Raw genomic sequence first — 24220 nt, 5'->3', positions numbered from 1 at the left:
GGGAGGAAGGGGGGGGGGGGGGGGGGGTAGGTTAGGGTAGGAAGAGGGGGGGGGGGGGGGGTAGGTTAGGGTAGGAAGAGGGGGGGGGGCAGTTAAAACTGAAAACGGTCAGAAAACTAACAGGGGTCGTAATTGCAGGGGGGATGAAACAACACTGGAATGGTTTCAAGTTGTGTGTGTGTGTGTGTGTGTGTGTGTGTGTGTGTGTGTGTGTGTGCGCGCGCCTTTGAGTCAGAACGGAGATGGAGGGACAGAGTGAGAGCGATAGCCTGAGAAAACAAAAAAAAGGGGAAATTATCCCGGGGCCTGAGGGGCCCTCGGCTCATTACTCATTAAACACACAGGAATGTCGGGTGGGGTGGGGGGTTGGGAAGGGGGGGGCTTTCAAGGACACGTTCAAAACCTTTCATTTTAAGGATTCAATTTCACCTGAAATCCCACTCATTTAGATTTGAAATGTACTCCAATTTAGATTTTGAAACGGCAAAATGCACAAACAGGAATGTGCTCTGTGCAATAATAAACTCATAAAGGGACAATAAACAGATTCACAGATTACACCACCGGTTGATTATTTTTCTTCAATCCATTTTTACGTGACAGGAACTCACATGTCAAACTAATTTGTAACTTAAAGAGGCAAAAATAAAAAATTGATTTCACCCTCCTCTTTTCTTTTTTTTTTTTTTTGCACGTGCCTTAATACATTATCCTCAATGACCCAGGGGTTTTATGAATGGGCAGCAGGAAGCCCTGCCATTGGCTGAGAGTGACAGCCAATCGGGCGGAGGATCGTTTGCAACAGAGGTGGGAGTGCATGAATGGACAGGACAGACATTTTTAGAGGTCAGGGTCCAGTGTGTGTGTGTGTGTGTGTGTGTGTGTGTGTGTGTGACCCACTTGCTTTACTGCAGGCCTCTATACATAGCTGTGGGAAACGCAGGCACGAGACAATCGGACCGGTTTAAATTAGCAGTCATGGCCACCTGTCTGTTTCTCACAAAGGCTGAAACGCCAGAGCAGGGACGGAGGGAACAGGAAGGAAGGAGAGGTGGGGGGACGAAGGGTGGGGGTGGGGGTTGGGGACATAGGGCATTGATCACACACTGCTGGTTTAACTCCTTCTCTCTCTCTCCCCCACCCCCCCCCACACTGCGACACAGGGAGACATTGTTAGGAGGTCTGGATTTAAAGGGGGGGGGGGGGGGTTGGGGTCTGGGCCAAGCAAAGTTCACATACCTCTCTGCTGGATCACTGCCAGACCTCACAGAGGATATAGGTGGGAGACAAACAGGGAGGAGTCAGACTGGGTCGACTCTTTGGGAACGGCCCCCATTGAACACCTAGTGCGATGACAGAGCTTTAGCGTGAGATAGGGCGCCCCCCCCCCCCCCTTCCCCCGTCTCTCTTAAACACACGGCACTATTGTCACTGTATGGCAGAACTCAAGTTTCCTGTCTTTGTCGTTTCAGACAGCCAACAGGAAGTCTTAATCTTCTTAACTGATGAACACTTCCTGTTCTAAAACTGGCATCTCGTTTCCTAGAATCACGATATAGCTTCTTTTTTTCCTTCTTTTTTATAGCCCGCACTTGTTGTGTAAAAGAAAAGACAAGTACACACTTTAAACCCACATTATGACCACGTTCAGCTGTGGAATATAAAATGTTGGATTCTTAAATTTCCCAACTTTGGTCGTTTACATTTTTAAAAAAAATATGTTGTTATCATATGGGCAGTTTGACAGTCAAACGTCTCTTATAATAAAACTGATTCTCACCTCCGGTGTCTTTTTTTCTTCTTCTTCAGGACAAACAGCAGATGGGACACTCCAGGAAAAGGACGGTGGAAGCGTCCATCTGCGGCAGGCAAAATGGTCGCCGCAACAGACGGCCATCTTGGTTCCGGCGGGGGAGCGGAGGCACCGTAAACTCTAAAAAAAAAAAAAAAAAAAAGGGCAAAGAAAAGGAGAGGAGGGGAAAAAACGACTGTTGAGCTTCTTAAACGCATGCACCTCCAGCCTGTAATCTTTTTTTTTCTTGTTGTTGTTGTAAATGTCTCTATTATTTGGTTATCGATTTACTGTACGAGCCCTTCTGAAACGTTGCAGCCGTGTGGCCATTTTGGCTCCCGAACCAGGAGCTGCAGAGCCACAGGGCGCCCAGCGGTTGCTCAGTAGTCAGTGTAGATCCTGTGGGGCTGGCAGCAGCTACATCTGGCTACTGGGTCTCTGCTGGCAGGGCACGCCATTTCCACAGCAGCTCTCTTTTTCACGTTTTCAGATGCGCCGTAGGACACATTTGGAGTCCCTTCTCAATGGCGGTTTTCCACTTGTATCACACACACACACACATTTTTTTCTTCTACCACACGGCGTTTGAAATTTCAAAAGAAAAGTCTTGAACACTGCGAGGAGAAAAAAAGCCTCCGAAGGAGCAAATGCTCGACTGTATGGGTGAACTTTATTATCAATAAATAAAAAAAAACATTTTGAGACACGGGGTAAGTTCTGGACCTGGCATTCAGTGTAGGATTCTGTGTGTCAGTGTACAGCTACATTGTCTGCTGGGTTTCAGGCCTTCACTCACATCAATGTCCATGTTCTACAAGCCTGTTTTCCCCCTATTGTTTTGTATCGTCTCTATATGATGCCAAAGGATTATGAATTATTGTGGTACGTTTGAGGAGCCGAAGAAAAGCATGGATAATTTGACAACGTTGTGTTTATTGACTCATAAAACATTCTTCAAACAATAAAACAATTTTTAAATGTCCGTTTCTGTACAATGCTTGCTAAGCAATTTTTATTTATATATAGAAAATGTAAGAGGAGTCGTGTTAAAATGACAAAACTCCTTCAATTTAAATGGCAGGTACTCTGGAAAAAAATAACAGCATTCCATCAACAAATATTTTCAAGCAATAAATATGTATTTATAAATAGTGTAAATTTACATCAAGATTAGAAACATAACAAAATCACAAATTAAACTTTATTCCATAAGTCTATGTGCAACCCATTCTCTTTGTGACTTGGCTAGTAAGTTGTTTTTTTTTTCTACATTTTTTTCCTTTTTTTTTTAACCTAGAAACAAACAAAACGTCATAGTTTTGAAAAGAACAAGACAAAATGTAAAACATAAAAGCTGTAAAAAAAAACAAAACAAAGAAAAACAAAAAAGGAAATCACCGTAACTCTTCACATTACAAATTTTTTGGGAGATTTTGCTGTCCAAAGAGTCTTAAAATGACTATCTACCATAGAAAAAGACCAGTTAGGCTAGTGCTCCTTAGAAGGGTAAACTGAACATAATTTTTGGGGAAATTCTATAAATCAAAGCCAACATTTCCTCCTGTTACCAGAATAGAAAACATAAAGATGAGGGAGGGAGGGATGGAGAGAAAGAGAGAACGCTTGTCAAGTCAGTAGTCTTTTACGGGTGGTGTGGCCAGTCGTGACAATTAACAAGTATCTACAAAACAATTTTTTTTATTTAAATCACGCATCAAGAATCCCACTCCTCCCCCGGTTCCCAACCGTTTTTTGATTAAGTCCTCCATTAAAACAGGGCTGAACCATTGTCACTAGAGGGGCTGGGAGGGGAAGGGAGAAACGAGTCCCCGACAGCGAGCTCGGTGGCGCCCCCCTCTGGAAGGGCCAGGCCCCAGCACTTCAAAAAAAAAAAAAACAGGTTGCATAGACAGACGCACTCGGGCCGCCTCAGCCTCCGGCCGTCGCTATGGAGACCAGCCATAATGGGTGGGGGGTGGGGGAGGGGGGCGGGGTGGAGAGACGGCCTTGGCTTTCCTGAATATCAGAAATGGTCCGCGCATGTAGATGTTCGTTCGTTCCGTTTCATTTTTATTCTTAATACGAGTTCCTGTGAATGGGTTCCACGGCAGAAGACGAAGAAGAAGAAGAAGAAGAAGAAAGAGGGAGGGGGGGGGGGGTCACCTAATGTCAAGATGAAGATGAGTGAAGAGGAGGGGCCTGCGGAGGAAGAGGAAATACGAGGGGGAATTAATAAAGGACTGGAATTCGTCAGCCCGGAAGCCTCCGTCAACACCACAGTCTGTATTCCTTTCACCAAGACGTCTACGTTTCTATACGTTCACTTGAATTATGTGGCAGGAAACAGGGAAACACAACTTCCACATGCGTACAAAGTGCATGCTCAGCAGGAAAACTTTCAAGAGGAAAAACACCCGTCACCTTTTTTCTTATATAACACCCCTGTCTCCTTGTTTGTTGTATCTGTTAAAAGGCAAGTTAAAAGCAGTCACAGGAAACCTGGTGTCAAGTGGAAACATTAGTACTGTTTTTTCTTTTTTTTAAATTATCTCTCAAATCAAAAAAAAATTAAAAACACACGTCGAGTAAACTGGTTTATTGGCCAATTGAATATTTTTGATTCAGATAAACTAATACATGTACTGGAATTTCCCTTCGGTTTTGAAGGAAGAAACGAGCGCCTCTAGTCCCGCCCTCCCCCCCGCCCTCCCTCGGTCTGGGGGACTTACTAATGTGAACTGGTCGTAGACCTGCATCAGGTCCTCCATCCTGTGCTGCTCCAGCGCCACGAAGTTGTCCAGCGTGGCGCTGCCTTTCCTGGCGCAGTCCTGGCAGTGGACCACGTGCTGCTTCTTGGTCAGGAGCTCGCGGCGCACAAACAGCAGGTTGAACACCTCCACCTGCAGAGCGCACACACACACACACACAAACACACACACACACACACGCACACACGCACGCACGTGAGGGGGCGGCGCCAACCGAGCGGTGCCACTCCTATTATATTGTGACGGCGCTTTGATCTATTAATCCGAGCAGCGATGATGTCATCCGGGAGACAAACGCCTGGAGCTGCTCCACAGTCGGTGAATAACAGAACAATTTCCAGGACGCAATGACGGGCCGACATTTAAATTGGACGTGGCCACAATTACAGCGAAACAGCCGACGGCCCTGCCTTCAAATTAAACCCATTAGTGTGGCCTTTAATTAGCGCAAAATTTAAAAAAAAGGGAGTCGGTTCTTTTCCTCCTACGTCGTCCCAAAAAAAACAAAAAAACAAAATGTCAAGAACTCGGCGACGCATTTTTAATTCCACACCAGAAATAAGTGGGAGCCGCGTGCGCCTACTGACCTCACAGATGGTGCAGTAGTGGGCCGGCTCGTCCCTGGTCCTCGGCCTCAGCACCGTTTCCTTGCCGGCTGTCGCCAGGGCCTCCTTCACCCACTGGCACTGCTTCAGCGTCCGCAGCAGGCAGTACCTACGACACATCGGGGCACGTTTAAACCAAAAAAATGAAAATAATAACATTTAAAAAAAAAAAAGACTAATGCAAACAAACTGCCGAGCGGGGGGGGGGGGACTCACTTGATCATCTCGAACAGCTTGTGGTCGGACACTTTGATGTTGCGGGCCATGTTCCAGGAGAGGTGCACCATGGGAACCATGGACTTGACACTCTGGAGCTTGTTCCACTCGTAGCGCTCAACAGCCAGCTTGTACTGGTGGGCTGAAAAAAAAAAAAAGAAAAAAAAAAGAACTTGACATTACTTGACATAATTATGCGGGCAGCTTAAAAACAGGTGCACCGGTTATTATGGAAGTGTGTTCGTGCCGGCATTAAAATAAATTTAAAAAAATGCATAGACAGGGAATCAAACTGCGGGTAATCAACTAAAAAGGGCACCGATCGGCAGAGAAGAACTCCAAATATCACAGTAAAAAGGTCACCGTATCAGACATCATTTCTCTAATACAAGACAAATGACGTTTCTTGACATGAGCGTCGTAAAAAACGGTGTGTGTGTGTGTGTGTGGGGCGTACCGGTGAGCGGGCCGACGTTCCAGGCGATGTTGTTGCACCAGCCGATGGCCTGCACCCAGTGGACGGTGCCGGTGTTGAGCCACACCAGGTCGCCGGGGCGCTGGATGAACCGGTAGACGGGCACGTCGGCCTCGTACAGGTCCTCCAGGTTGGGCCACCACGAGCCCATCAGGAAGTTGATGTTGTTTCTGGGGTTGAATACAGGAATCGAGGGGATGAGGGTTTGGTTTTACCGTGCGGCACCTCTTTATCTTTTAAACCTGTCCGGCTTACTTTTCACAGAAGTTGCTCATTACTCCCCAGTAGGGCTCCGGCACCGCAAACCACTCGCAGTCTCCCGGTCCGATGTTGATGTTGACGGCACAGAAGTTATTGTGCTCCTGGTGACCTGGTGCGGGGGACAAGACCTCTTTGAAACAGGGGAGGCACAAAACGGTGGCGCTCATTTGTCACCTGGAAGGAGGTTTGCGTGCAGACCTGCTATCCGGCTCCCGGGGACCTTCATGTAGAGCTGGACGGTGTTCATGCCCAGGATGGTGTGGCCCACGTGGCTCAGCAGGTTGCCGGCTGATACGACGCGAGCGAAGGCCGGCAGTTTGCTGAGCTCCTGGAGCTGCTGCTTCCACCTGGAGGGGAAGGGGGAGGGAACGAGTTGTCATAAAAAGTGTTTCCAAAGCGTCCTAAAAAAAGGCAACGAATCCAGATCCGTACTCACTTTCTCTCGTCCGACACGTCGATGTTGGTTCCGAACTTGATGTGCTTCAGGGGTCCCCTTCTTTTGCGTGCGACACTGAAGACACACAAATTAATCTACAATGAGACACGTTCAATGCCCCCAGTACATTTCAAATGATGCCAACTCAACTCGTGCACCCAACTTTTAAAAAAAGGAAACCATTTGGTACCTCTCTGCTGGCTCTGTGTCCGAGGGCTCCTTTAGGGCCTTCTTCTCATTCTCCTCCTGAAAACAACAAGGGAAAAAACAACAACACATGAAGCCAGCTGCACGCTACCGGTAGCCATAGACGGCAAAACAAGGTTTGGTTTCATTGGAAGGCCAGAGGAAGCACAACTGACCCGTAGGGACTCCTGGAAGGAAGCAGCCTGATACTGGGCGTATTTGGCGATGGTGGTGTGGGCGCGGGCGCTTTCGCAGCGCCACATTTTCTTGGTGCCGGCCGGGTCCCAGTTCTCGTCAGCGGGCTGCGAGAGCTGCGTCCAGACCTCCACCAGGTGCTCCGGGTTCGCGTCCACCAGCGTCTTCGTGGAGAACAGGCCCAAGTCTGCGTGGGGAGAACATACACCCAGGAGAATATATTAAAAAAAGAGAACACGGAGGGTCTTTTGCGATGGATATACATTTCTACCACGCTGTCGAAGAAAGCATTTACCCAGTTTGAGTGCTCCCGCCAGTCCTCTGATGACAGTGACGGGGTTGGAGGGGTTTGTGCAGAACTGGTGCAGTGGGGGGAAGAAAGCGTCCCTCTTGTTCTCCAGCTGGTCCACAGACAGGAAACAGGAAGTTAAAGGATATCAAATAGCACTACGACCACCTGCTTTAATGAACAAGACTAATCAGGTCAACACGAACGGGACGTTCAAAAACGCTTGCAGGCGTCTTCGGGTGATACTCACATAGATGCTGGGCGTGGGGGGGTTGAGCTTGTCTTTGGGCAGGGCTGGTGAGGGTGGAGGGGGCAGCCGGGGCGGGGGGCACTTGTCGAGGAGGATGCTGCTGTTGGAGAGGCCGTTCCTCCCCAGGTTTCTGCGCACGCACACACACACACATACACACACACACACACACACACACACACACAATGCAGAACAATGTCTTTACGGTGGGAGCAACACAGATGAGCCAGAAGGCAACCGACAAGAGGAACGACACCTTTGATCGGAAGAAGCATCCATAACTAAATCCATTCTCAGCGGTCCATTTTCCTGGATAATAAACGACATGCAGGGCGACGCGCCACATTTGACAAATTATGTGTAGAAGGAGGGGTGGGGGTTCCTTGGCAGACTCTAAGGAATATGCCACTGAATAATCTGTGCTAAATAATATCTGCATGGCAACAAGACTGCCCAATAGCCTTCGGTGTTGTTTACGGTTACATAATTGTTTGCCTTTGGTGGTGTAGTTGCTCGGGAATTCCACTGGGGGGAGGCAATCTTCAACACAAACAACACCGCTCAACTGATCCCTCCCCCCCCCCCTCCCCTCTCTGAACACAGTGCGAAAGCCTTAACGACACAACGACACAGCTCACAAACCAAAAGGTACCAAACTTCAGGCCCACAACATTAAAACAAACATGCTAGAAATATATTAAAAACAGTAGTCATCTTTTCTATCCAGGATAACAAAATAAAAACTCTGTACAGTTGCGGAACACAGCAGTCTTCAAATGTTGCATGCAACGTGACATTACTGCATTTCTTAGCAAATGCACACATTATCAGGCCTCATGTACAAGCTGAGGCAGCCGCCCATTTCCACTAATCAAGACTAACACTCAACGCAGTTTTAGATCTGGAAACCCCCGCTCGACACTAAACTGTAGGATGTTAAAAAAAAAAAAAGAAAAGAGAATTTGCCACACTGGTGGAGCTCCTAAAGCCCCGCTACAGCTGGACTCGGCGTTATCTTGCTTTTGTCAGCGCCGCGGCTTCCTTCCCAAGACCGTCATTCCTGCCAACAGAGGAATTAAACAGGGCCGATGCATCCGCAGGGCGCGGCACACGGGGCGGGGGGATTTCAGTCTCACCTGCAGGCCTTCAGCACGTCCGTGGAGCTGGGGTAGATGGATATCGAGGATGACGAGGAGGAGGAGGAGGAGGAGGAGCCGTGTCCGTGTGGAGGCGTAGCTTTGAGACTGGTGCCGGTGGGCGGCTCGGCCTTCAGCGGGCTTTGCGAGTCCTCTGAGATGCCCCCCTTGCCGTTGCCGTTGACGGCCGGCGCAGTGGACGTGGCGGCGGAGGTGGCGGGGCTGTGGGCGCCGGTCTGGGTGTGTTCCGAGGACTTGGGCGAGGGCGTGGCGGTGGATATGGCAGAGATGGGCGAGGAGGCAGCCGAGCTGCCCTGTGCGTGGGGGGTGGAGGGCAAGACGGCCGGGTGGATGTTGTTGACTTTCTTGTGGGACTCCACCGCCTCGCCCTCCGCGGGGCCCTTCCCCCCTGCCAGCAGGGCAGATAGTCTAGGATTGTCTGCGCTAAGGCTCGGCTTCTCGCCACCCTCTGCCCCTTTGTCGCCCCCCGAGTGTACGTGATTGGCCAGGCCGTCGACGGGCGTCCTCGGCGACGGCGCCTTGCCCTTGGCGGCCCCGTTGCCGAGGGACGCGGCGGCGAGGGCTGCCGCGCCGTTGCTATCTTTGGTAGCGGACGCACCGGGTGCTGCTCCACCTGAGGTAGAGGGGTGGGGGAGGGAGGGCGGGGACGGGAGGTGGTTGTGGGCCTGCTGTCGCGGCGACGGGGCGATCGTGGAATGTCCAACCTGATTGTTGGGGTGCACGGGGGCGATGGAGGAGTTGGGGGTCTGGGGGTGAGAGAGGGTCCCCTCACTACTGGAGCCTGTCGCGTGTGGAACACAACCCTTCTGAAGCCCCTGGGAGGAAGAACAGAGCAAGTGTTACACGGGAAGCAGGAAGCAATTTATGTAATTAGTAAGGAAGTTACTGGGCTCACAACATTTTATTTGCCAGGTAAAGTACCTGAGGATCCTCGTGTGGATCAAGGTCAATAATAGTTGGGAGCCCAACCCATTTCTATTCTTACATGTGGGCGTGAATATCTTGGCTCGGCACGAGGCAAGTGTGTAAGAATCATTGCATGCATTCATTTAGAGCCCCGTGGGAGGGATTTCACAGATGACACTTGATGGAGTCAAGTAGGTCAGTAGGATGAAGCAAAATTATATTTCCATTTCTAATCTGAGCAGCAGACAAAGAGAAAAGATGAAACGGGGGAGCGAGGGCCCAACCTGAGAGGAGTTTAGGTGCAGGGCCTGGCGCGGCGCGGCGTCCTGTGTTTGTGCGCTTGTGCAGGTGTGAGGTAGCAGTGCTGCGTCGCCGCCGCCGCCGGCGGGATGCAGGTAAGGCACGTCTCCGTTGGGTCCCGTGGCCGCGGGCCCCGGCTGATTATTACTACTGTTACTACTGTCGCCCGCGGGGAGGGCGTCCGAGTGTCCGTGTGGCCCAGGCCCCACGGGCCCGTTGGCCAGCGGCTGCGGCGGGCAGAGGGGCCGGTGGGGTCCCAGGTGGGGCCGGGTGGGGTGGAGGCTGGGGTTGGGGGAGGGGAGGGAGTTGCCGGCGGTGGTGGGGCCGTTGGGGAGCGAGGGGCGCGCCGGGGCTCCTGAGGCATTCTGTCTCATCTAGAAAACGGAGAGGGCGACAGCCACAAGACAACACAGCTTAAACGCCATCACGGACGGAAAATGAGCGTCCTCGCGTTTGTTAAACCTGGAGTCCGTTTCAGGAACAATAACCGACATTCACATGAATACTCATCATCATCATCATTTACAAATGCCGGATTAGCCGGTTAATTGTTTGAACAATTATAATTTAAGCCTTTATCTTCCCAGCTGTGGGAAAATGTAACAAAATGGCACAATGGTTGCTCTTCACGCGTACACGTGCTCAAGAGAACATGTTGTGCACGGGTATGCATTTGAATGTAAAATAGTTTTTTTAGGAAGGTTTTTTTTTTTTACCTGGTGCTGGTGCTGCTGCATCATGGCGAACTGAGCCTCCAGTTGCCCCAGCATCTGAAGCTGTGGGGGCTTCAGGCTGGCCCGGTTACTCCGCAACTGTTCCAGCGCCTTGAAGACGGACAGCAGATAAAAAGAGTTTGCAAAAAAAATAATAATAAAAAAAGTGGAGATTTGTGCATGAAGTCAAATAGGAGACAAAAGATAGGACTGACCTGTAATTTCTGCGGGGAGAGGTACCAGTTGGGAACTGGCTGCTGTGGTGGGTTACTGACCCATGAATCACCCTGAAAAACAAGTGAAATCATGCACGACATGTAAGGTGCAGAAGATCTAACTAAAAGGACCCAGTCCAGATCTACCGGCACGCCTGTCGCCATTACAAGAGGAAGGCTGCAGCTCAATAATGGCGTCTCTGTGGTCATTTACCTTGGTGGGGCTGGAGGCTCGCCTCCTCTTGGCAGGGCAGGTCTGGTCCTCAGCCTGGCCCAGCGGGCCCACGTGAGGGGGCAGAGACTGACCCCCGCCCTCTGCATTGTGATTGGGCTTACAAGCCTGGAGGGGAGGGGATGGCGGGAGCGCGTGCAGACCGAAGCGAGGAGGAAAAGAACGTGAATGGAAGGGACATAAAGGCCACGGAGGACGGGGCGGGGGTGGAGGTAAAAAAGCAAAAAAAAAAAAAAAAACAACGTTTATTAAGACACGGCAGGTGTAAAGAGGTCAAAGTGCAAAAGCAAAAGCAAGGGATGGATAATCAGAAGAGGAGAGAGAGAAAACAAAAAAAGAGAGCAATTCTGTGATTCTGCACGTAAACAATCAAGCAGGACACGTAGAGCAATAACAACATCTGTGTATCTGAAGGTGCTGCATCGCCACTGCGTTACCCAATGACGCCAGCAGCCCTCCAAGTGGTCCTAATGATTTTTAATACAGCAATTCCATGTTGTCTTTTTGCAGCTGTGTGTGTGTGTGTGTGTGTGTGTGTGTGTGTGTGTGTGTGTGTGTGTGTGTGGGCACGACAGCATGATTCGACCTTTGAAAGCGAAAGGTCACAACACATTGCGCACGGCGGCAGCCTTACCGTTACCTTCCGAGGGAGCCTATGAGCCAGATGTGACCCCCGGGAATTTAGCTCAACAAAACCTCCCCGTTGCTCTAAAAACAGCGGACACCGGAACTTAAGATTGGAAGAAAAAAAAGAAAAAATATCCCCAGCAAAACCCATCTTAATATCTCGAGCTAATATTGCATTACAAAAATGTCCCCATCTGACCCATTGAAGGCCACCCCCTCACTCCAAAACGCATTCACACTGGAATAGGTCTCACAGGGATTTGACTCTCACCAAGTCAAAGCCGATAAACCAACGTATTCCAATGCAAGTCGGTGACACAACAGCGGTCGCACACACACACACACACACACACACACACACAACAGAGCTACTCGCGTCGGACCGTTGTGATGAGCATGAGTGAGTGAGTGGTGATGAAAAACTAGGGGGCGTCGCTGGGGGGGGAAGGGGGGAGCAGCTCTGTGAGCAGCTGCAGGACATCTACGGTCAACTACTGAAAAAGGGGGAGGAAGAGTGGACAGAGCCAATGGGAAGCTGAAAGGGGGGGGGGGGGGGGTTACTCTACGACAGCACGACCTCACCGATCACACTATGGGAAGAGGGGGGGGGGGGGGGGGGGAAAGGGTCAAAAGCCCCCAAAAAAAGGCCCAATGTTAGAGTGTGAGAATTTGTTAGAAACACTTTAATCTGTTCAGAAAGGCAATCTCTCTCAGTCTAAACCAAAGCAGATTAGGATCAAACAGCAGTGCGGTGCAGGTTGGATTTGTAAATGAACTGCAGGGGGTTGGTGGGGCAGGATGGGGGTGGGGGGGGGGGGGGGAATCCTGAATACCACATTTGATTAATAAAAAAAAAAAACAGGATTAATAGGAGAAATCAAATGAGGAAAGATTGAACAAAAGCCTGCACAAGAGCTTTGTTGAATTTATTTACATTTTTTTTTGAGAGAGGGGGGTCGTGGGGGTTAGGCTTTACTTGACGTGAGCGGTGAAGCCGAGTGGCTACTGTGCGGTGGAGAAGAAAAAAGAAAAAGAAGGGGGAGGGGGGGTTGCAGGACTGGGTAACACTTGGCCGGACCCCTCCTCGTTCCAAATAAGCAGATGCCATAAAGCAGCCATGACGCTGGACTTATCCGCTCAATTCAACCCATGAAGCAGAAGCAGCGTGTTTACAAGTCAAAAAGGCCTCCAATGGGAGTGCAAGATAAATAAAACGCTGTTTTTTTGTTTGTCGTTTAGTTTTTTGTTGTTGTTGGCTTCTTTAGACATCTGCATTCACACACACACACACAGTGTGGAAGGCGGAGTTTAGCTCAAGCGTTACCCATCAGTGTGGACAACGGCGCATGCGCATGTGCTGACCCACAGGTGTGTCTGTGCGTACGCTGCGACTGCGTGGCTACGTGTCTGAGTGTGCACTCAGTCAAAAGGGGTGGGGGGGGGAGGAGGGGGGAGAGGAGAAAGTAGGAGAGCGGTGGGGTGGGGTAGTTGCTCTATCTGGTCTCTCACCTGCTGTGGTGGACTGCTCAGGCCTCCCTGCCTGGAGGTTAGCTCAGCTGGGATTGGCAGACTCCATGCCTCCTCAATAAGAGGGAGCATTTTACTTTTACCCTGGGGGCTACTGAGCTGGGGGTTACTCAACTGAGCCTAGGGGAATGGAAAACGACGTGAAAAAACAAAAAAAAATTGAAATAAAAAATAAAAAACACAAGGCTTTTTTTTTTTTTTGGAAGGAGAAAAATAAACGATGACCTCAAAACAAGGAAATGATCAGCAATGGATAAATAGATACGGTTATAAAACACAAGTGACACTAGGCGGGATACGATATGCAAACGTGTGCCATCGACCACGCGAGGAGGCACTTGGATGACATTCAGTAACGGTAATCCCAGACAGTCAACAATTCCATTAAAACAAAGCGCTGAGCTCGTCTTAATGCCGTGGATTTAGGCCAACGTAACGGGGTGGAAATGCCACATTCCTTCATGCATATGTAAAGGACAATGACATCGCCTGGACGAAAAATTATAGATGGACAGATCAACACATGAGACATGGGGATGGTCAGCACCCCCGGTCAATAAATCTGTTGTGTGGACTGGCTATCATGGGCTTCCCCACGTATCAATCTAAAAAGACAAATTATCCTTATAATAAAAAAATTTAAAAAAAAGGAATTATTCCTTACGGGTGATCAAGTGTATTTTTCCTCTTTCCATTATTTTACGCTGCACAAAACAACTATTCTGGATATTGGATTCAGTTTCAGGTTCCCCCCTCCCCACCCTTCAGGGTTTCAGGTCTGTGGCTGCATAGGGATGCTTGCAAAGAGCAGCAAAAGGAAGGAGAGGAGACAGTGACAAGGCCCATTCTTAGCTCCCTCAGAAAAAGAGGCGGCGGCTGCTGCTGCTGCTCAGGGAGGCAACCATCGGCTTGCACCGGAGAAGATCTTTGAGTAGTTCCCAGCATGCGTTTTTAGGTTGCATTTGGAGTCTCAGAGTTGTGTTAGTGGGTTTTGTTCCTCCTTTCTCTGTCTACATGTTGTGGCACTAATTGCACACAACATCTCAGACACACAAACACACATACATACATACACGAGGCAGCTTTTTGGTTAAATTAGCGATCCGGGCACCATTTTTATAATGGATCTGTATCTGCTTCCATATCAATCTCCGTTTGTACGACAAGTTGAGCAAAACACGGGAAAGCAACAGCGCTGGGGAACGAGTGACCCGCGGAGAACGTGAAGGAAATAAAAACGGCTGCGCTTTCAATTAAAGACAATTAGACAGCGAGGGACTTGCTTTCATACCAGCGGCACTACAAACAATTTAGTGGGAACGCTGTGACGCAGCGGAAAAATTGGCCATAATGAAAAACTTACTGGCCTCAAGGGGACATCCCTACTTTTAGAAAATGATATACACGCTGGCAGCGTGTGTGTGTGTGTGTGTGTGTGTGTGTGTGAGCGTGCGCCGGTGCGCCGCACATCCTTCTTCAAATCGCCCTCGTCACACAAAGGGTTATCGAACCGGCGCTGCATCCAAACGGCGATCGCACGGGCGCCTCCTCGCTTTGCCCGCCCTCCCCCCTCCCCACCCACCTGCAGGCATTTGATGCGGTGCGTCAGCGCGGTGGTGTTGGTGCAGCCCTTGCTGCGCGTGGCGTTGATGTAGCACTTGATGGCGTCGTGCGGCTGGTTGCAGGACTCGTACAGCGTGCCCAAGTCCATCCAAGCGGCGGCGTGGCTGTGGTCCAGCTGCACGGCGCAGATGTAGGCCTGCAGGGCGTCCATGGGCTGGTTCTGCTGCTGGTACAACACCCTGGGGGGGGAGGGAGAGAGAGCGACGAGGAGGAATTGATGATGAAGATGGAGAGGAGAGATGAGCAACAACAGTGGCTTGCATTCATGCACCCACACACACACACACACACACACACACACACACACACATATTCTTAGGCATCGATAGCACCACGCTGAACAAGTGGACCCTTACCCTATAGAGCACCAGGTATCTGCACTGGCCTCCGATTTGTCTATGGATTGCCGATAGGAGATGAAAGCGTCCTGGACCTTCCCAATACTAGAGTAGCACCTGCAAGAGACACAGAGGCTGTGAGCGTCGCGCCACAACACACAGAAAACATTCATGTAACAGGACGCGAGTCAAGCAACTCACACATGCAGCACTTTATTCTCATTTTGAACTTTCCCCTCCCAGACAACCGCACGCGACAGAGCGTTTTAAATCTCAATGGGAGTCTGGCTAACGCTGAACATTAGCACTGGGAGTTCCAATTATTTTAGGAAAGGCGTCGTATCTTTACGGTCACGGTGTTTCAGCGCCTGGAGGTAATTCAGAACAAGCTTTCTAAAGTCCGGAGCGAGACCAAGCAAACGCAATTACGCCATGACACAGTGGGGATTCAGTACCAAAAACATCCGAGTCATCGTCTTCACCAGTTACACACTTCACAATCAGGTTTTCATCATCCCGACTGCTGGAGTCGTGAATGTGTGTGCGGTGACGTACCTGCCAAGGAAGTACCAGGTCTGTCCAGAGTTGGGGTCGGCCTCCAGAGATTTCTGCAAACACTGGATGGCATAGCTGTCCCTGCTGGCTCTGTCCCCGAGCTGCTCCACCGTGTGATGCATCCAGCCTGTAGAGTTGACTCGTATTAAATCAACTACCAAATACTCGTACGGCGAAAGAAAGAATACGTGGTTCTGTGCACGTGCTTACCTAGCTGCTGCAGGGTAGTGGCCTTCACCTGTGCAGGAAGTTCCTCCGTCTGCAGAAGGCTCTCGTAAGCCTCCTTGGCAGCCCGGTATCTCTTCTGGATCAGAGGAGGGGAGGGGTTAGGAATAACAGTCAAAATAGGAGGAAAAACAGGACAGGGGGGGAATAACAACACGCAAATTACAAAACGGTGACAACATCAAGGATTGAAACTGAAAATCTGTGACTTTCCCCCAAGGCACCCCCCTCCAACCAGCCTACAGTAAGCCCCTCCCACCGGAGCGCTGGGTTCTGACACAGCACAAGTAACCCAACGCGTTTCAGTCGCGCTACTGTACTTCTCCACTGAAACCAGCAGAACCAGAGAGGGGAGACCACCAGCATACAAAAGAGGGGGGGGGGGGGGGGGGACTTTCTTGTTTCCGTGGCAACCCCGACAGATCGGCTGAGAGTAATCTCCCATCCCCTCCCTCATGCCACCCACTCATGCGCCCTGCTCCCTCCTCAAACTGTGTCAGCACCTGGTTAAAAAAAAAAGGGCTTTCCCTCTGCATTCAGGCACCCTGTGGTTTCACAGTGCTGCCAGAGAGTTATGAGCCGTTACATTCAATCAACACAGATTTGCTCAGTTATAAATGACAGAAAACCAAACGGAATGTCTCGTGTCCTTGGGAGAATCAATACATTAAATTAAATTTTAAAAAAGCAAGCACTCACCTGAATCTCATACAAATGAGCGATGTGGAACTGAACTGTAAAAGGAAAAGAAGAGGAAACATGATGACAGGTAGAGGTTATTTAAGAGGAGAGATAGTCCTCGTCTTGCCCCCCCTGCCCTACTCCCAAGTCTTTGAAGTGTCACGTTGTCAATAAATAGGCGTCAGAAAGCCAAGGTTGCCCGTCTACGTTGAGTGTAACGGACCAGATAGGTGGCTGTGCTCCTGGCGGCACCTTCCTTTGTCTGGAGCGCTGCAGTGTCTGATCTAAACTGCCTGAGTGACTCTCAGCAGATGGAGGGAGAGAGAAAGAGAGAGAGAGAGAAAGCAAGGGGAAGAAAGACGGGGGCTGCCCTTGCTACGTCTGTGTGTGTAAGTGAGTGAGTGTGGGGGAAGTGTACAGAGAGGAAAAGGCAAACGCTGGTGCAAAAAAATATTCAAATGTAGATGTTGTCATGGTAACAGGTACCGGGGGGGGGGGGATGACAGCGGTATATCAAATGATTCTAGTGCTGAACCCCTCCAACAGCTGAACATAATCCAACAGTGAACACAACGAGATGTTTGAGTTCCCTTGCTGCTGGTCTCCAGGTCGGCGGGCATCTTCCCATCCCATTGATGTTGTGAGCTGTGCATCACATGATAAACATCCAAACTGCTGGACAGCCCCCGAGCTACTGTACAGTCATCTAAATCGGGTTTCCTTTTGCCGATGCTCTGAGGGAATTTGAGTTCCTTCCCGGCAAAACAGTAAGATATGCAAGGCTCTTATTGTGAAAGGGTGAGGAGTTTGCAGAGGTTGAAAGAACTAATAAAGTTTGCCATCTTTGCTTTCCATGTATGTCAGATTTTGTCTGATGCCTATTTAAAAAGGTGTAACGATGAAACTGTGCGGAATACATATACGGAAATACATTGATGTTCAAAATAAATATGAAATAAAATAAAAGCACGAAAGATAATACAAATTAAAAAATGCCCTGGCGTGTGTAGGCCTATTTTCGCGACTTCTTGTTGTTTCTTATTAATAAGTCAATAAATAAATAAATAAACATGTGAGATAAATACATTTTTAAAAAAGGTGCTTACTTTCAGCTTTGGACAAAGTGCAGGGGTTGGAGTCAATCAAAGCCAGCTGAAAATGCTGAGAGAGAGAACACGGATAGAAATCAGTACACACACACACACACACTCACTCTAATCTTGATGCATAAAAATGCGCTTGATAATAACTCTTAACACTTCCCGCATGTGCCTCATAATGAATTAATTACATAGTTGTAATGTGAAGCCACCTCGCAAACTGGGTTAAACGTTTCTCTATTTAATTATCTTCACAAACGGTTCTTAAGCATTCTTCTTTTTTGCTGCTTCGTGGAAATTAAAATCGAATGGCTTCACAAGTCTCGAGATTAACGGAACGTGCATCATTAAAGCTTTTTTTTCACCGACCTTTAGGCTTGACTCATAGTCGGTGTTGACCTTGAACATGAGACCCAGGCGTAGGTGGATCTCCTTGGCCCGGGAGAAACCTGGGTCAATGTACAGCACCTCCTGGAATGCTTTGATCGCCCTGCGGGGACCCAACGGAGAACACGGTGAGGAGGAGGAGGAGAAAGGGCAGTACATTAAAATGTACAGACGGGGGGGGGGGGGGGGGGGAAACGCATATGAAATGTCCTTTTGTCCGTCGGTCTGCGGGTGAAGGTGCTTGCTATAAGGAAAATAGTCGAATAAAAAATTAAAAAGGAGCAGGCGAGCAGGAAGTCCTCGGGGTTCTTTCAAAATACTGAATTTGCATGTTGCCCGCAGCCGTCGAGAACAATAGCTGCATTTGCTGACTCTTGTGTCTTCTTGACGCTCTTTTTTTTCTTCTTCTCATCGGTTCAGAGATTTACACTCGCGGATTCCTCTGTGGTTGTGGTCACCATGGAAACAACATAGGACAGCTTCACACACACGGGTTTTTTTTCTCCCCAGCTTGCAACAAACACATGAACACGTCACACAGGCTACAACCCTGTGATCGCGTGCAGGGTTTTTGCCCCCATTAAAATAAAAAAATAAAAAATAAGCCTTTGCAGTTCCACTTCAAAGTGGTGTTATTCAAGAGAGAGAGTCGTCGCTGCGCTTCCAGGAGAAGAGGTCTGTGTTTATGCAAATATATAAAAAGACAGTTGGTACTCACCACTGAAAGGCATTATAGTGGAAGTAGACCATTCCCAGGCCATACAGAAAGGCAGCATTCTGGGTGGGATGGAGAGAGGCGCAAGGTCGTTATGACAAATAGCTACAATACAACAAAAAAACACTGATCATACAGATTTACAAATCCCAATGTATTCAAAAAAAGGTCTCTGAAAAAAAACAAAAAACATATTGACATAACCGTGCAGCTGCAGGGTTCAGTGATTGGAAGGAAAACAACAACAACAACTACTACTACTAGCTGTCAATCGCTCCGCAAAGTGTCGACCAAACAGAAAAGGAGTCGCAAAATGACTCAGACGCAAAACCTGAAACCGCATTTTACGCCAACGTGCAACCAAACAGAGACCATGTGGAGTGGAAAAGAAGTGAATGAGAAAGCGTGTGTGTGTGTGTGTGTGTGTGTGTGTGTGTACATCGCTTACTTTCCAGTAGTCCGACTGTAAACTGTAGTACCTCTGGTATGCCGACAATGCTGCAAATTTTTTTTAAAGAAAAAAAGGAAAAAGGGAAGCTTGAGAATTTATCAATGTCACCACAACACCACAGAGAAAAGAGTGGACAGTCAGCATTTATGTCCGCCTGGAACTGAGCCGTCTCCGGAGGCTCATACTCTCCGGACGACAACAACAACAACAACAACAACAAAACGTGCGAGCAGAGCATGACTCGCCGAACCGCTTGAGCGGGATGGCGTGTGTGAGGAGGAGAGCTTACTCACCTTTCGGGTAATCCTCCAGGAGGAGGTTGAAGTGGCCGAGCTGGCAGAATAACTCCGGCTCCACTTTGCCCTCGGCCTTAAGGATGAGCGAATCATAGCAGCGAACGGCCTTTTGGGGAGAACGCAATAAATAAATGAAATTAAATGTCTCTCGTGTGAGTGTCAGAACATGCACACTAGAGAGATAAAATTCACATTCACAACTTTTGAAAGTCACAGCATGGCCGACGTCAGCTCCCTTAATTCTGGCCAAGTGTGGACTCGCATTCTTTTCTGCAGATAAATATCAGCCCTAACTAACTGGAATGAGGTTTGCTGCAGATAAGGACTTATGCTTCAGGCGTTTCTTTTGCTTTTTACAAAACTTCCATTATAGATCTTTCTGGCCTGATAAAAAAAAAAAAAGCGATAAAATAAAATATATTTTCAACACAAAAAAAAAGAAGAAAAAAAAGAGTAGCTGCTGCCTCGGAGCTGGATTCACACGCAGATCTTAGGTAAGTTAAAGGGCCATTTTGCCCGTTGACAGGAAAAACAGGGAATCATCGTTGATTCAATAAATTAGCCCAGCTGTCATAAAGAACAGCAGCTACACTCACGGACAAGAAGGTGCTGGACGAAGCACAGTAGATAGAGTACAGTACAGGGGGGAGAGATCAGGAGTTGAACAGCTGTATTTCCGACTATACCGGACCATTACGTAAACACATCATGGAGTCAACTCTGCAGGGGGGCAACGTGTTTATGCTTAAATTGTTTACCAGCGCTCTCTCGAAAGATTCTAAGTTACACTTTAATATTCCCAGCGGAAAGAAGAAAAGAAACCCTCTGCAAATGAACTCTCTTAACTAGTGAGCCGAGGTCAGCCGAGGTCAGCCACAGCGCAGCGCCTTAGTCAAGGGCAAACGCAAGAGCGTTCAAAATACCCGACAGGCGTGTCTTTTGGAAACCCCGGCACACACGCAAACTTCAACCAAAAGAAGAAAAAAAAAACGGCACCAGTCGTCGTCCCCATCCCCGACCATGAAACTCAAACTCTCCTCGCTGCAGACGAGCGCCACAGTGCCAATCTAGTCGGCTCCAATTTGTGCAATTGCCACCTAGTTACCGGAGGCGGAAAAACGGCAGCCTAGTTCTGTCAGAAACGTCGTAAACCCACGGTCGTCGGCGCGCAGATGACGCGACAGCGTGGCGACGCAACTCGGAAAAGCACCAGCCGATGTTGAGGTTGATCGTTCGTGAGGGCCCCGTTCTGATTAATTTGCCATGTTTGTTTTGAGGGGGTGCACAAGAAAACCATGCATGGCACCAACAACTGATGGCTTCTTAGCCGATAGGGGGAATAGAAAGCATCCGTATCATTTGATGGTCTATTTTCTCTGGGTCTGCTGTCCACAATGGGTGCAACACATTTCTCTCTCCCTCTCAAAACCCAAACTCATTAGCATACAATATGGGCTCTCGCCTTCCTTTCCCCATGTGAACTCTGCACGTGGAAGTTGACCTGGAGCTCTGCACGTGGAAGTTGACCTGGAGCTCTGCACAAGACACGACTTGGCAACCGGTTTCCCCTTGCAGCTGCATTGGAGGTGGAGATCGAGCGCATTTTCGCAGACATTTAAATTAACAATCCCCCCCCTGTTAACAAAAGTTCAAATGTCAGGCGACATGACACGTCTGACCGGGGGTCACCTTCGACGCGCAAAAAAAGTATGGAGGGGCATCTGTCTTAAGACAGAGTCCAACATTACTGAGACCAGAACCACCACCGTCACCAACTAACTGCATTGAGGAGGACACAAAATAACCCTGCAAAAAAAAACATGCACTTCTTCCGACACCACAGCAGTTCTACAGGGTGGCACGCTTCACGGGGGCAACAAAGTGTGTGTTAAACCATTGCAGCGCTTCTAAAAAATTCGACTCGGAAATAAATAAATGACGAGCTTCTTCTACTTTGAACACGGGGACTGAACAGTTCAATTCCAGCCCGATGCCCCGATTGCGTTGCACACTGTCAAATATCCCCCAGCAAGTGGGGGCCAACCAGAGGCTTCTGTGCAGCAGCTAACGCTGGATGAGTACAGTCACACTTCCTAGATATCCCACACCACCTAGCGAGCAGATCCGCGGTCCCCCCCCCCCCCCCCTCCCCTCTCAAACAACGAGCTGTCAACACCATCTTCTCTATACATCATCCACCGTTCAAGATTACATTCACAAGATAGAGAAGGAAGGAGGGGCAGAGGTTGCTCTTGGTAAGCCCAGCAGTGTGTTCCCTACAAGTAGACGGAGTCTTGTTTAACGTGTAGCTTGCCAGCCCGAGAGCACATGCAGAGCCGAACATGGTGGTGGTGGTGGTGGTGGTGGGGGGGGGAATGAAAACTGTAAACAAAAGGACGCCGACACCACCTGGGTCGGCGAGGGGGACACGTCTCTCCAGAGGAGCAGAGACCCGGGAGGACACTTGAGACGCACTCCGGCTACACGCAAACGACCCGGAGCTGTACGTTCAAATCAAATGGCTTATATAGCTATCGGTGTCACTCCGCCGTGTCCCGCCATCTTGGACAGGCGGCCAGCCATTAACGTTTACTTGTAACGTTTGTCAACTCGGACTCCTAACGATTAAAAATATGTTTTCTTTTTAAAAAAAAAAAGGGGGTGGGGGGGGGGGGGGGGGGGAATACGTCCTGGAGTACATGTCGTGGAGCGGTGCAATGTCACAAAACAAACCGAACCCTCACATAACGTGGCTAAAGACACACGCTACGGGCACAACGTGAAGGGGGCGAGCTGTTATTTGGTGCACCCCGAAGGAGGCTACACGCCGTTACTTCCACCAACAGTATAACAGTTGCAGCCAGACTTCGGAGTTTATAGCGGCGTTATAACGTTTCCAATAAAACAAAAGCTTCTAGCGACCACCCTTTTCCCCCCGCGCGACAACTTTGAGTGCAACGTTTCAAGTCACCAATGTGCTACACACACACACACGCACGCACACACACACACACACACACACAAAACGTGACGACGGTGTGGTGTATGCTGGTGGTGGTACAATTACACAAGTGCACAGGGATACGCGGCAGGGAATAACGTTAGCTGTGCAGCTAACAGGGGAAAGGGCGGTTGCACAACAAACACCGACATATGTTGACGTTAATGGGGGGCCGGTACACCAAGAGAGGCACACTTGGCTATCAGTGTATCGTGGCCGAGCAGCCGCAGGTGCAGGGTGAGAGCAGCTAACTAGCGAGCTAGCCGAGTGGCTAATAGAGGGCCCTTGGTCTCCTCAGCGAGTGGGCCACTCCGCGTCCACACTGGCTCCCCTACTTTGAGGGCAAATGCGTCCCCGTGCACGCTAGCTTGCAAGGTTGGGAGTAAATCCACGGGTGGGTGGGGGGATACGGGTGCCAAGCTCGGCTGTAAAAAAAAGACATCCAGGTTAGATTCGACTACCTTCATCAACAGGGCCTTCGTTCTGGCGCCATCTTCATGAAGCTTCTGAAATCCAAACAGTGAGCTGCAAAGCGAGAAGACAACATAGGCGGCTCAGAATCACTCGCAGAGCGGCTCGGGACACACTGTCGACATGCAAAGGGGATAAAACAATTATTTTTCAGAGTGTGCGTCTGCGTGAGTGCACGGGGCTACCGTTCCGACCTGTCGATCGCGGCCAAACTGTCCCTCTCCGGGGCTGTCAGTGTCGGAAAGTCCTCCTCTGTTTCACTCGCTTTTCCCGACGCCATTTTCTTTCCCTCATCACCACCAGAAGAAGCCGAGCCGAGACTCCGAGCAGCAGCGCAGGCAGCGACGGCGACAGACACGCCGCACGATTGCATGGAAAATCGTGACGCGGGGACGAACGGCTCGCTCCGCCGAATCAAAGAAGAAAAACCAAAGGAAACAAAATGATCAAAAACTTTTTCCCAGGATGAAAAGATGCGATTCGATATAGTAAATCCTTTCGGGGGGGACAGGCGCGCGCTCCGGGTAGCTCCTCAAACGTCACATTTTTCATCACAAAGTGATATTGTGGCGCTATTTGAAATGCGAACAACGGAGTACAGTATCCAGGATGTGAGAATTTGACAATAAAAATGCGTTTCGGCCGCGAAGATAAAGTTGTTATAATTGTGTCACCCAAGCGATCCCACGCGCCGCTCAAGCCACGCCCTCTCTCCCCTCCTCCGCCAATAGGAGCGTCCCCATCCCACCATATGACTTCCCTGCTATATCGTTCTTTAATCTTAAATATTCGTTTTTTCCCCCCCTCCTCAAACCCTTCGTATTTAATACCACGGTTATTCAACACATTTAAAACAGTGTGTTCTTTGAACTCGTGTTTAATATGTGTGCAATAAAATATGTAAATATCTTACTTTTCCTGAGTAATGCAATCATTTCCACCTGATAAAATATCATCTCCCATTCAGTAATATGTATGAACACTTGGCTGTCAGTGGACCGTTTTCCCTTTTACAGGCTGGTTAAACGAGGACTGCAATGCATCACTCCTTCAGAGTCCTTCCACACCATTTGGCCCCAGTTTGCACTTTCCAAATTGTCCATCACAATTTTTTCACCATCTTTCTCGGTCGAATAAAAAAAGTTGCAGCAAAAAAACTAAACATTTTAATAAGCAATAACGCTGCTAAATTGCTGTGCCCGATCGGGCGAGATCAAAAGCATTTAA

The 24220-nt window shown here is 49.2% G+C and overlaps 1 protein-coding gene across 4 annotated transcripts; it reads right to left on the bottom strand.

Moving 5' to 3' along the window:
* Nucleotides 1-1247: 1247 nt before the first annotated feature.
* On the bottom strand, nt 1248-24205 carry LOC117741116 (histone demethylase UTY-like). 4 transcript variants are annotated; one of them, XM_034547891.1, is made up of 31 exons: nt 23188-24205; nt 22984-23047; nt 19519-19627; nt 19223-19272; nt 18778-18836; nt 18042-18162; nt 17679-17733; nt 16591-16625; nt 15877-15970; nt 15667-15793; nt 15130-15228; nt 14733-14952; nt 13133-13270; nt 10979-11104; nt 10765-10836; nt 10553-10660; nt 9821-10210; nt 8610-9445; nt 7474-7603; nt 7230-7335; nt 6916-7121; nt 6744-6799; nt 6554-6628; nt 6316-6464; nt 6112-6226; nt 5839-6026; nt 5382-5523; nt 5148-5274; nt 4522-4692; nt 1781-1933; nt 1248-1343 (listed from the first exon to the last, which is right to left on the bottom strand). In XM_034547891.1, the coding sequence occupies exons 1-31, from the start codon at nt 23364-23366 to the stop codon at nt 1302-1304; spliced, it is 4542 nt and encodes a 1513-aa protein (XP_034403782.1). In that variant the 5' UTR covers nt 23367-24205; the 3' UTR covers nt 1248-1301. The 4 variants fall into 4 exon arrangements, with proteins under 4 accessions (XP_034403782.1, XP_034403810.1, XP_034403792.1 ...); XM_034547901.1 differs by lacking the exons at nt 1248-1343; nt 1781-1933 and adding an exon at nt 3769-3991 and having other exon boundaries at nt 23179-24205; XM_034547910.1 differs by lacking the exons at nt 1248-1343; nt 1781-1933 and adding an exon at nt 3769-3991.
* Nucleotides 24206-24220: the final 15 nt, after the last annotated feature.

This window comes from Cyclopterus lumpus, chromosome 2, assembly GCF_009769545.1.
Source record: "Cyclopterus lumpus isolate fCycLum1 chromosome 2, fCycLum1.pri, whole genome shotgun sequence".
NCBI lineage: Eukaryota > Metazoa > Chordata > Actinopteri > Perciformes > Cyclopteridae > Cyclopterus > Cyclopterus lumpus.
The sequence above is the reverse complement of the archived record's forward strand: the minus strand, read 5'-3'. Positions and strand labels throughout refer to the sequence as shown.